At 32.8% G+C, this 12,605-nt stretch overlaps 1 protein-coding gene across 3 annotated transcripts in view; it reads left to right on the forward strand.

Moving 5' to 3' along the window:
• Positions 1–12,605, forward strand: part of SUCLG2 (succinate-CoA ligase GDP-forming subunit beta) — a 586,130-nt gene that overhangs the window by 419,171 nt on the left and 154,354 nt on the right. For all 3 annotated transcript variants that reach the window (XM_074284147.1, XM_074284145.1, XM_074284146.1), the window contains exons 5-6: positions 643–795; positions 8,105–8,194. In XM_074284147.1, coding sequence (XP_074140248.1) covers positions 643–795; positions 8,105–8,194 — 243 coding nt within the window. The remainder of the gene's footprint in view (positions 1–642; positions 796–8,104; positions 8,195–12,605) is intronic.

Below are 12,605 nucleotides of genomic sequence, written 5' to 3' on the forward strand. Positions count from 1 at the left end.
ATGTCAGTAAATATAAGGCAGTTTGAGAGGGAGGGCATCCCTAGTGTGATATTGATGGTCTGGAAAGGCTTCATGTAGAAGGCAATTCTTGAGTTGCATCTTGATGCAAAGGAGGCATCTTCTGGGGGTGGTAGGGAGGTGAGGCTGAGGAGGGAGTACATTACAGGCACTGGCCAAAAGCTGCTCTCTATAAAATATTCCTTCACTTATCAGGCTATCTGGGTTTCCTACCAGTCAGATATGAGGTAAGAAAAAAAAAGATTCTACTAATGTATCTTTGGTGCTAAACTCTTGAATTAAAATAACAGCTGCTTGATAGGACTTTTTTTTCCCTTAAGTAACAGTTTCTCAAGAAAGAAAAAAGGAAATGATTAAAGTGGGAAGGTTCCTTCAGGCAAAGCAAATAACTGTCACTTTAGCAAGTTAACAGGATCAATTAGGGAGGTGAAAATGGGCATTATGCACTGTAAGAATGGAGCTTCTCAGATTTCCCAGGAGCTCAGGCGACAGTATTTTGAGAGTCACAGAATGAAACTGCTTTTGGCCTTGTAGCACCTTTGTTGAGCTCTATTTTCTGAGTGGGAAAAATGGGGTGGGTCATATCCAATACCAAATCAATGTTCTTTTTTGCTAATTTGGCAGGTGATGGTTGCTGAAGCCCTGAATATTTCTAGAGAAACCTACCTGGCTATTTTGATGGACAGATCCTGTAATGGTCCAGTGCTGATTGGCAGCCCCCAGGGAGGGGTTGACATTGAAGAGGTGGCAGCCACTACTCCAGAATTAATTTTTAAGGTATATTTAAATTAACAAAGATGTCTTTCTTTGATTCTGTTGGGGAAAATATTAGAAACCACAGGTCTGCTTGACATGTCACCTCACCTACTCAGAAATCTTCAGTGGCTCCCTCTTTCCTCTATGTTAAAACAAAGATTCCTTGCTTAGGCATGAAAAAAATATGAAAGAACAATTTTTTTCTGGCTCTTGCTTTTACATTTTAGTAATTTCCATTTAACTATCTCCTCCTTTTAAACTCTTTTCTGATTGGTTGCCTTTTTCTTGATATAGAAACTGATTTGGATTACATAAGGATTTTAGATAGTAAGGAAGCAGCATGGCTTAGTTGATAAAGAGCTGGCTTTGAAACCAGAAAAACCCAGATTTCTCCTTTGCCCTGTTGCACTTGTGAGACCTTGGACAGTGAATCAATCTCTCAGTGCCTCATATGATTTTCTAAGACTTAATTATAGGAGAGATGCTGACCAACATTGAGAGAGAAGGCTTCATCACTTGGTATTACCATCAGGAAAATTGCAAATTTTGTCCCTAGCTCAATTTTTAAAAAAGTTATCATAAAAAAAATTAAGTTGGCTATTTCTGTCTAGAATTCAAAATGAACTACTTGTTTCTTATTCTTATTGCTTCCAAGACTACAGAGCCAGATTTATGTTATATTATAATGCTTTCAAAGGCCTTGTGCATATTATCTCATCTGATCTTTCCAAACGAGCTATAATGAGATGATACCATTTCCATCAGGAGATGCTGTGGCACCTTGAGTTAAGGATTTCTTAACCTCAATCCCTGGTGTGTGTGTGTGTGTGTGTGTGTGTGTGTGTGTGTGTGTGTGTGTGCGCGCATATATTATATCTATATATCTATATATCTATCTATATCTATATATATATCTATGTAATATATATGCATATATATAATATGTATGGATATATGTGTGTAAATAAATTGCATATATTTGGGTATATATATATATATAAAATATGCATGGATATATGTGTGTAAATAAATTGCATATATTTGGGTATATTATATCACAGCATGACATTTAAATGGAAATTTCAATTTCCATTTAAATCAGATGGAAAATTATGTTTTTTCTAATTGAAAAAAAAATATTTTAAAAATATAATTGGAGGTTTTATTTTCCCAGTATAGGGAACACCCAAAAGAAAAAGATTTAATTGCTTATGGAGGTAGATATCTTGTCTGAAACCTAGATTCTTAGATTTTCCTAGAGCAGTGAGAGATTACATGATATCCAGGATCATAGAACTAGGATATGTCAGAGATAAAACTTGAATTTAGGTCTTTGTGAATGAGAAACCAGCTTTATTTACAACTGACTTTATTGACAGTTTTTTTAATATAAACTTATTTTAATAGAAACACAGAAAAATTTATGGCAAAATGTAGTTTTTCTCATTGAAAAATGTTTCTTGTTGCACAGTTTGAACATGCATATAATCCCGGCTCCTAACAGAGACAATCACTTGAGACCAAAAGCTTTTAGTGAGCTAAGGTAATGGAATCTCAGCATTTCATTCAACATTATACATAATGTGTTTGAAGAAACATGTGTCACCAGGTTAGTTAAAGAGGGGTCAATTTTGCCTGGTCAGAAATGAAGCAAGTAGAAGAAATAAGAAATAAAACTGCCATTCTTTGAAGCTGATATGAGGGTAAACTTAGAGAATCCTACAGTTTCAACCAAAAAACTAGTTAAAATAATTAATTTTAGAAAAGAAGTTTCAGGATATAAATGAAACCCATATAAAGCATTTCTACTTATTACCAAAAAAAACAAAAACAAAAACAGTTCAGCATCAAGAGAGAGAAGGAGAAAGTATATTTAAAAATCATTGTAGATTATATAAAGTATGTGGGAATCTAACCTTCCAAGAAAAATTCAGGAATTATGTGAACACAAGTAGAAGACATTTTTCACAGAACTAATAGCTGTAAAATATATTAATTTATCACAGGCAAGTTGAGCCTATATAATAAAAATGACAATTCTACCTGAATTAATACTTCTTTCATTGCTAAGCTAATCAAACTACCAAATAATTATCATATAAAGACAAAAATATATAATGTATCTGGAATCCCAAAAGGTCAAAGATGTCAAAGAAATTAATGAAAAAAAAATCAGAAAGTGTCCTTGCTATACTGTGTTATAAAATCATCTGGTACTGGCTAAGAAACAGAGTGGTAGTTCAGTGGAACAGAATAGGCATACAAGATTCAGTAATAAATGATTATAATAATTTAGTGTTTTTATAAACCCAGTGATCTCAAAACTTACTATTTGATAAAAACTGCTGTGAAAACTGGAAAAATAATATGGCAGCAACTAGGCATACACCAATAGCTCAAACCACATACCTAGATAAGGTCAAAATGGTACATGAACTAACAAAGATTAAAGGGACCAGAACTGGGAGAACAGTGTACATGGTTACAGCAACATGACATGATGAACAGCTATGAATATGAATAACTGAGCTATTTTCAGTCTTACAATAAAACAAGACAATTCCAAAAGAATGCTGGAAAAATACTATCTGCTTCCAGAAGGAGAACTGATAACATCTAAATATGGACTGAAGCATAATATTTTCATTTTCTTTCCTTTCAGTTTTTTTCCCTTTTCTTTTAAGGTTACTCTGGTTTTGGTTTTTATAATGCTTTGTTTTTACAAAATGACTAAAATGGAAATATGTTTTACATGATTGCTCATGTATAACCTGTATCAGATTGCTTACTTTTTCAGGGAATAAGGAAGGAAGGAAGAGAAAGTTAAAATTTGCAATTCAAAACTCAAAAAAATTAAATGTTAAAATTATTTTATATGTAATTGGGTGAAAATAAAATATTATTTTAGAAATAAGAAATGAAGCAAGTTCAAACTTAAAGTAGGACCAAGCCATGAGTAATCCTTGTCTTACAACCTGGTTGAAATAGAAAAACCCAGATTTTTTTCCTCTTATGTTTATTTTCAAAATATGATTTTGCTTTACAAATTAAATACAAAACCTTATTCTATATATGCTTGGAATGATTAATATTACTAAATGTACTTTAATATCATTATATCAATTTACTTCTTGCTTTTTCTATGACATCCTTACAAACCTCCCCCTCCCAACTTCTCCAACTCTATTAAATTGTTTCTTTTTAAATTGCTATAATTACTGTTACTCCTCATTTATTTCTAAAATTGGTCCTTATCTGAAATGATCTGAAGACTTCTTCCTTTTTCAGTCAAATGTACATAGAAGATTTACAGCTTTTCATTAAAAAAAATTGTAAAATAAGATAATGCTTGTAAAATTTTACTACAATGCCTAAAACATAGCAGGTGTTTAATAAATAATCCTTTCTTCCTTCTTTTCCTTCCTCTTTTCTCTCTCTCTCCTTGCATTTTTTCTTTTTTCCCTTCCTTCTTTCCATTCTTCTTTTCCCTTCATATTTTCTTCCTCCTGTATTCATCTTAAAGCATAGTTTCCAGATTATATTTCAGACACAATATTCTATATATGTATGAATAGGGCAGAGTACAGTGGACTTATCACTTCACCAGTTCTAGGTTCCAAGCCTTAAAAAATGTCAGGCATTAAATGAAGCCAGTTACATTTGCTGTAAAAATACACTTGTAAACAAATTTCACTGTACTAAATTATGAGTTTTTTTAATCCATTCATTTGAAGTTTCCTTCACAGTTCTTTATCAATTTCCAGTCCCTTTTCTTCCTATAAAGCAACACTGTATTCCTACTCTTTTGTCTTGTTTTTCTCCCCATTTTTCTTCAAAAAGTTTTTTCCCCTAATGTTTCTCATCATTTTCAATATTTTCTAATATTAAAACACCATCACTTATTTAACCATCATTCTTTCATTTTCATTTTTTTTAAATTGTAAATAATGGTCCTCTAAAAAGCCTTCAATAGATCTTGATCTCTCTCCTTTTTTGTCTTTCAGTCTCCATGTCTTTGTCTCTCTGTCTCCCTGTCTCTCCCTGTCTCACTATCTCTTTTACTCTGTCTCAGTCTCTGTTTCTGTTTCTCTGTCTCTTTGTCTCTCTGTCTCTATCTGTCTGTCTCTGACTCTTATCTTTGTCTCTGTCTCTTTCTCTCTCCCCTGCCCATTAAATTGTATCTTATCTTCAACCGATTGTTATGTTATTACAATATTTAGGGGCCTCATTTTTGTCATCCAAATATATCAGTTATCCATCTGATTTTTTTGTTACCACCCATTTGATAAGCAGCTTTGTCTTAATCATTGATAAAATTGTTGAACAGAACAGAGCCAAGAAGGATTTTAAGATCTCCCTCCAGGGGAAGAATTGCCACTCTTCCCATCATATTGTTTATATAGTTCTCAAGGTACCTATCTTATCAATTAATCTGTGTTTCTCACTCTTTCCTAAAACAAGAGTGTGAAGGACCTTGAGCCATCCTTTCTTGATCTCTGAGTCTATGAAAGTGTAGGAATTAATAGTCATCTTGACTACATTTCATCTTCTTCTATTCAAGATACCCTTCTAACCTATTGCACTGCCTTTTCAATCATGACCATTGTGCTCATGTTAGGTAACCCTTCTAATTTGTTTCATCCACAAATTTGACAGTCATCCTTCTCCAATTAAACAGCTACATAACAAAAAAGGAAATGAAGTCAGAGGTCTTGAAAAAGACTTTGTGATCACTGTCTCCCTTTCTAAATATTCAATAAGCATCCTTTTAGTAATGTGTTCCAGGATTTCACAAGAAATTACAAATAAGCATTTTAGCCTACAGTTGCAAATTTCTATTATAATAATAATTAAATAGATTAGGATATTCTTTACCTTTTCTTTATGCTTGTGACCTCTTGTAATTTCCATCTCTTTCAAATATAAAAGACGGTTACTCAGCAATTCACATATATACCAATTATTTTACAATCCTAAATTGTGATTCATCTGAGATAAGTAACCTGAACTCACTTAGAGCAAATAGATATTGTTTTCTCAGCTCAATACTTATCTTGTTTTTCAGTTCTCCATTGTCTATTTTTCCAAATCTTTGCAGTTTAGAAATCATTTTTTCCAGAGTAAATAGATTCAAATTAGGATTATATAACACTGCTTTCTCATTATCCATTATGATAGTTTCTTCTTCCATTTGTGCTTATTCTGAATCATTTAGTTTCTATCTTCAGGATTTTATTTTTGAGATTTTCTCTTTCTAGGAGGACTTTTAGTATGGAATTTCAGGCAATAGGATTCCCTTATTATTTCTGAAACTTTTTCCATATATTCTCCCAATATACACCCTAGGGGTATCCCAATAGACTATCTTTGTCTTTTATTTCTTTCATTATAGATCTTTAGGTGGAATTTGATTAGCCCCAAAGCCTAGCAACATTTCAATTTGGCAGATAGGTCTATATTATTAAACCCTTTGAATCTTTCAATGTTGAAATAAGAATGAAGACAAATGAAGAATTTATTAGCTCTTTGCTTCACATGAAGAAAGAGTATTCCAGTAGATGTGTGGATCATGGAGGTCCTCCATCATTATTGTGTGATATCTCTTTATCTTTTTTAGGATTTGATTCAAAATGTCTTCATCTATTTCACTTTTTCATTTCTGTTATCCTATAGTTTACTCTGATATTATTGCTTCTGCTTTCCCTTGCTTTAACTTTCACCTCATATTTTCCATCATACTTTTTATTCTTCTAATCCTCAAAATTATTTTTTTTCATATACAATATATTTTTGCTCTTTAATTATCCCCCTCCTTCCTATATGTGCACACACAAACACATACACATACACACACACACATACACACAGAGTCTTTTTTTCCCTATGTGAATATTGCATCTTTTAAATAACCGATTTTCATTTTGGAAAGTTGGTTAATTTCCAAAGCCATTTTCCACTTATGAATTTCATTGCACCATTTCTCAATGATATTCACAAAGGCAAACTTGGCTCTGAACATCAGCATCTCTAGTTCGTCCTTTGTGTTGGCTTTTGCTTTGGCCCTGTGTATATAGACATAGGCTAGGGATTTTATTCCTGGATTTTTCTTGCATTCTTTCTCGTTTTCCCTTCATGTTATTTATTTAGTTCTTCAAGGTTTGAAAAATATTTTCCGTAGATTAACTAACTTGAGCAGATCTACAAACTTTTTTTTTTTTTTTTTTTTTTTTTTTTTGTGAGACAATTTGGGGTTAAATGACTTACCCCAATCCAATTAGTAATTCTCAGTGTCCAAGGTCAGATTTGAACTCAGATCTTCCTGATTGTAGAACAAATATTCTATCTACTGTACCACTTCATTGCCCTCCCATCTCTTTTTGCAAGGCAACTGTGGTTTAGTGGCTTAACCAGAATCATATGATTAGTATCTCACACAAATTTGAACTCACTTCTTTCCAACTACATGTCCCACACATAGGCCCTATGTCAATTAGTTATCTCTCTTTCTTGGATATTAACTCCTATATTTGCTTGGATATTTCAATTCATATTTGTCTCTTGTATCATAGCTTTCTCTTATGGTACTTAAATTGATGGATGCATGGAGGCAGTTTTCCCCCCTTACCCTTCCCTTGTCAGTTTATGCCTCTCATAAGCAGATCTATGATTCTCTAGACAAAAGTACTTTTGCAAATATTTCCCATTGAACATAACAAGTTCAGAAAATAAAATAAAGATTTAATAAGCTGACATCCATAATACCTTTGCTGTTAATCAGGGAGCACAATTTAAGCTGCTCATTTACTATAGGTATGAATGGAATAATGGATAAGAAAGGTAGCTTAGGTTCTCTAGAAGAATAGCACCATATAAATCTAGAATCATATTAACATTCCATGATAATGATAATTATTATGTTTAAATATTAAAGTAATATTTAACCTATGTAGGAAATGTGCTAAACTTAGCAGCAACATTGGGCAGGAGAACTATGCTTTGGAAGCTTTCCAAGAGATGTCATAAAAATTAACTGACTAAATATTCGTCAATGCCATCTGTATGGTAATTAAAAGTGAAAACGGGTGTCATAGTGTCTTGTCAGCATGCCACCCTGAAGAATTATATAGTTTTTGGAAGGACTGTTTCATAGATTGGGATGGTAATTAAAACATACCCTATAGGCAACTCCAATAGCACCACTCAGAGAATTTTGGCAAATGGCCAGGCTTTAATTACTAATTTGCAAATATATACTGATTGCTTTTCTTTTGAAGTTGTAAATCTTTCCAACTGAATGACTTAATTCTGTTTATTCATTCCGTTCTAATAGGAGGAAATTGATATATTTGAAGGACTAAAGGATAGCCAGGCACAGAAAATGGCAGAAAATTTAGGCTTCCATGGTGCCCTGAAAACTCAGGTATGATGAACTAATATGCTCACAATGTGTACAATTTATTTCTTATGACAATGATAATAAGTTATCTAGTTAATTGATTCATTTGATCTTGGCCTGTCCAGCCAACACAACCAAGGATGAATAATGTGATGTGTTTTAAAGTCATTTGAACTGGATATGATGAAGACAAATATTTCTTTCCTTTCCACATAGAAGGCACTTGATAAATATTGATTGATTTGAATTGATGCAACAAGTCTATAATATCTACATCAGTTTTAAAAATCGTATTTTAAGCACTCTCTGTTGTTATTGTTATTAGGAGATAGGAAGCAATTGTCTATCTCTATTAGATAAGTAAATTTATCACATAGGAAATCCACATTATTAATTTGTAAGATTAATGGACATTTAAAATTATCATTTATATACCAGTTAGATTTCTTTTTTTGAAATATCTTGCAATCTATCAATATATTGAAAAAAATACTATTTATTTCACTTTTACCTTTATCAGTTAATACCAATATGATAGCCAGCCCTGTGCTAGGAGGTATATAAATATTCCTATAGTAAAAAAATAAATAAACATTATCTGTCTCCAAAGTTATTGTAGTCTAATTACAATATGTTGACATGAAAAAAATTAGAAAACAATTAAGAATGCAATTGATGATTTGAGATTGACTGAGGGTGTGGAGCCAAGATGGCAGAAAGTAGACAGGTCTTTGAGCTCTTCCTGGCTTTCTTCAGATCAACACCAGATGAAGCCTCTGAATGGGTTTTGAAGTGACAAAATCCACAGATATTTGGAGTGTAACAAATTCCCAGAAGAAGATATTTTGGAAAAACTTCAAGAAAGATATATTTCAATTGGGCAGGGGGGAAGGCAGCCCAATTTAGGTTCAGAGCAGGGACCAAGGCTATAGAAGCCTCCCTGCAGCAGGGGAATCTAGTGGGAGGCTCTTAGGCAAAATATAGCAGCAGTTGTTACTCTGACCTGGTTCAGAAGCCAGCAGATCAGCAGACCAGCTGTGAGACATCTAATGCAAATACAAAAGGCAAATAGTGAGCCTCTGAACCCCAACATAAGGTGGGACTTGACCACACCTACCCAGCATAGGAAGTAAACCTGGCCCAGGGTAACATGAAGCCACTGTCATCTGTAGAGGAAGCTTGGGACAAGCCCTTTGTCTTAAGAGAAGACCTCAACCTTTAAAAATGAGGAAAAAAGCAAAAAGTGCTCTAATCATAGATAGTTTTTATGGAGACAGGGAATTACAGACCTCAAACTCTGAGAACACTAAAAGCAAAATGTCTCCAAATAAAGGTTCAAAGGATGATATGAGTTTGTCTCCATCTCACAAGACTCTTTTGGAAGAATTCAAAAAGGATCTTGAAAGAGAGTTAGAAGAAAAATGCCAAAAAGGAAATGAAAGCCTTTCAAGGAGAGTTTGGCAAAGGAAATAAAAATTATATGAAGAAAATTCTGTGGTGAAAAGAAAAAGAAAACAACTCCTCCCAAAATAGAATTGATAGAATGGAAAAAATCTAATGAATGGAATATCTCATTTAAAATTTCAGTTGGTCATATGTAAAAGGAGATTTAAAAAGCTAACTAAAGAAAATAATTCACTAAAATTAGAATTGAACAAATGAAAGTGAATGATTCAATGAGACATCAGTAATCAAACAAAATAAAAAACATGAAAAAATACAAGATAATGTGAAATATCTCATCAAAAATAAAATTGATCTGGAAAATAGCTCCAAGAGAGATAATCTAAAAATCACTGGATTATCTGAAAATCATAATGAAAAAAAAAAGGCCAGATAACATCTTTCAAGAAATTACCAAAGAAAACTGCCCTGATATCCTAGAACCAGTGGGTAAAATAATCATGAAACAATCCACTGATCATCTCCTGAAAGAGATTCCAAAATGAAAACTCCAAGATCCAAGAGAAAATACGATAAGCAGCCAGAAAGAAACAATTCAAATATCAAGAAACCACAATCAGGATTACTCAGGACTCAGCCAATTCCACTTTAAAGCATCAAAGAGTCTAGAATATGATACCCTGGAGGGAAAATGAGGTTGAACTACAGTGAAAAATCAATTATCCAGCAAAAATAAGTATTATATTTCAGATAAAAAGATGGAAATTAAATAAAATAAGGGAATTTAATTTATTTTTGATGAAAAGACCAGAGATGAACAGAAAATTTGATCTTCAAATACAGAACTCAAAAGAAACACAAAAAGGTAAAAAGGGAAGAAAAAACTTTTTAAAAAAAAAGTTAAACAGTTTATAGCACTATATGGAAAGATTATATGTTTAACTTTTGAGAACTATATCTTCATTACCCTTAATGGTGTGAGTGTAATATGATTTATTGTGATGATATAAAAAAGAAAATAGGAGTAGAAAAGGGATTATGCTGGAAGAGGAAAGAGGAGGTAAAATGGAGTAAATTGTATCATATGAAGAGGTGAAAAATATGTATTACAATCAAGGGAAAGAATGAGGAGGAATGCTTATTATGCTAATGTTAATATCATTGCATTTGGTTTAATTAGAGAATTTCTGACCAATTTTATTTGATAGTTTTTCTCAACCCGTACGGAAGTAACGGAGGAAAGAAGAAAAGAAAATGGGACGCTAATAGAAAGAAGAGCAGGAAGTAGAAGGGGTTAGGGATAAAAAAGACAGTGAAGCTGTTTAAGGAGAGGACTGATTGAGAGAAGTGTTAGAAGAAAAACATTGGGGGGGAGGTAAAGGGGAAAAGGAAATAAAAAAGTACAACTTGGGAAAAATAGGATGGTGAGCAATACACAGTTAATAATTTTAACCGTGAATGTGAATGGCATGAACTCTCTCATAAAATGGAATAACAGATTAGATTAAAAGCCAGAATCCTATAATATGTTATTTACAAGAAACACATTTAAAGCAGAGTGATATATACAGACTAAAGATAAAAGGCAAGAACAGAAACTATTATGCTTCAGCTGAAGTAAAATAAATAAATAAATAAATAAATAATAAATAAAAGCATGATAATGATTGTAATCTCACATCAAGCAAAAGCAAAAATAGATCTAATTAAAAGAGATAAGGAAATGAACTACATTTTGCTAAAGGGTACCATAGATAATGAACTATGATCAATACTAAACATATATGAACCAAGTTGCCACTTGATAACATTCAAATTCCTAGAGGAGAAATTAAGAGAGCTGTAAGAAGAAATATGCAGTGAAATTATACTCAAGATTGAAGTATTTTAGAGACATGGAAATTATATTATTGTTAGTTCACATCTATATAAGATTTTATAAATAATTTTCTTGAAACTTGTCATGGTAGGAAGTGCAGGCATTATCTCCATTTTACAGATGAAGAAATTAAGGTTCAATGATGGTAAATGATTTACTATAAATGGTCACAAAGCTAATATGTATCAGTTTGGGGAGTTGACCATAGTTTTCTGGGCTCTAGGTTCCCTGAGGAAGGGGGAGCCCAGGAATAGGGATATGAAGCATGAAAGGAATTTGTAAGGGAAGAGGGAGTATGAAGCATGTATCAAGGAAAGGTAGTAGGGATGATTAAGTAGTTATATGGAAGCTGAAGACATTAGGGTAGGGGAATATCAGTATCTGAACTCTTGTGAATTCGCTGATGCTCAGGATCTTCTTAGCCCCTTTCACCAAGTATCTGTTTTCTGATGTGAGAATCACCATTCCATTCTTTCATCTAGTATCCTCATCCGCAAATATACAGATACATACTATCAAAAGCCACAGGGAAGCTGGTATATAAACTCTGGCGCAGAAGCATTACATACATTTGTACTATTATTGATACTGCCAATGATAACAGCATTTTCATAGATCTGTAAGATTTAAAAGGTCTTTATATATGTGATCTTGCTTGATGCTATGATGTAAATGCTGTTATTATGCCCATTTTACAGCTGAGGAAATTAAGGCTCAGAGAGAATTAATATCTTGCCAATACATTAAAGCTAATAACTACTTAAGGCAAGATTTAAATTTAGGAATCCCTGAATCCAAGTTCATTCTGCCAGCCTATGCTTACCAGGCACTAGCAAGAGGGCAAAAAGTGAACAAGTATTTATTAAGGATTTATTAAGCACTTTTCTGTGTCAAAAACTATCCTAAAACTTTATAAATATCTCATTCAATCCTTGCAGAAGCCCTATGAGCTAGATGTCATTATTATCCTCATTTCAAAATTGAACAAAGCTTAAGTGATTTACCCATTGACTTTTGCAAGGTCACACACAACTAGCAACTACCTGAGATAAATTTTGCATTCAAGTCTTCCTGACTCCACCTAGCTGTCTCATGTCATCTTTCATTAAGTTTTAGGACCAATTTTTGGCTAAATCAACTTAATGAAGTTCT

This window comes from Sminthopsis crassicaudata, chromosome 1, assembly GCF_048593235.1.
Source record: "Sminthopsis crassicaudata isolate SCR6 chromosome 1, ASM4859323v1, whole genome shotgun sequence".
Taxonomy (NCBI): domain Eukaryota; kingdom Metazoa; phylum Chordata; class Mammalia; order Dasyuromorphia; family Dasyuridae; genus Sminthopsis; species Sminthopsis crassicaudata.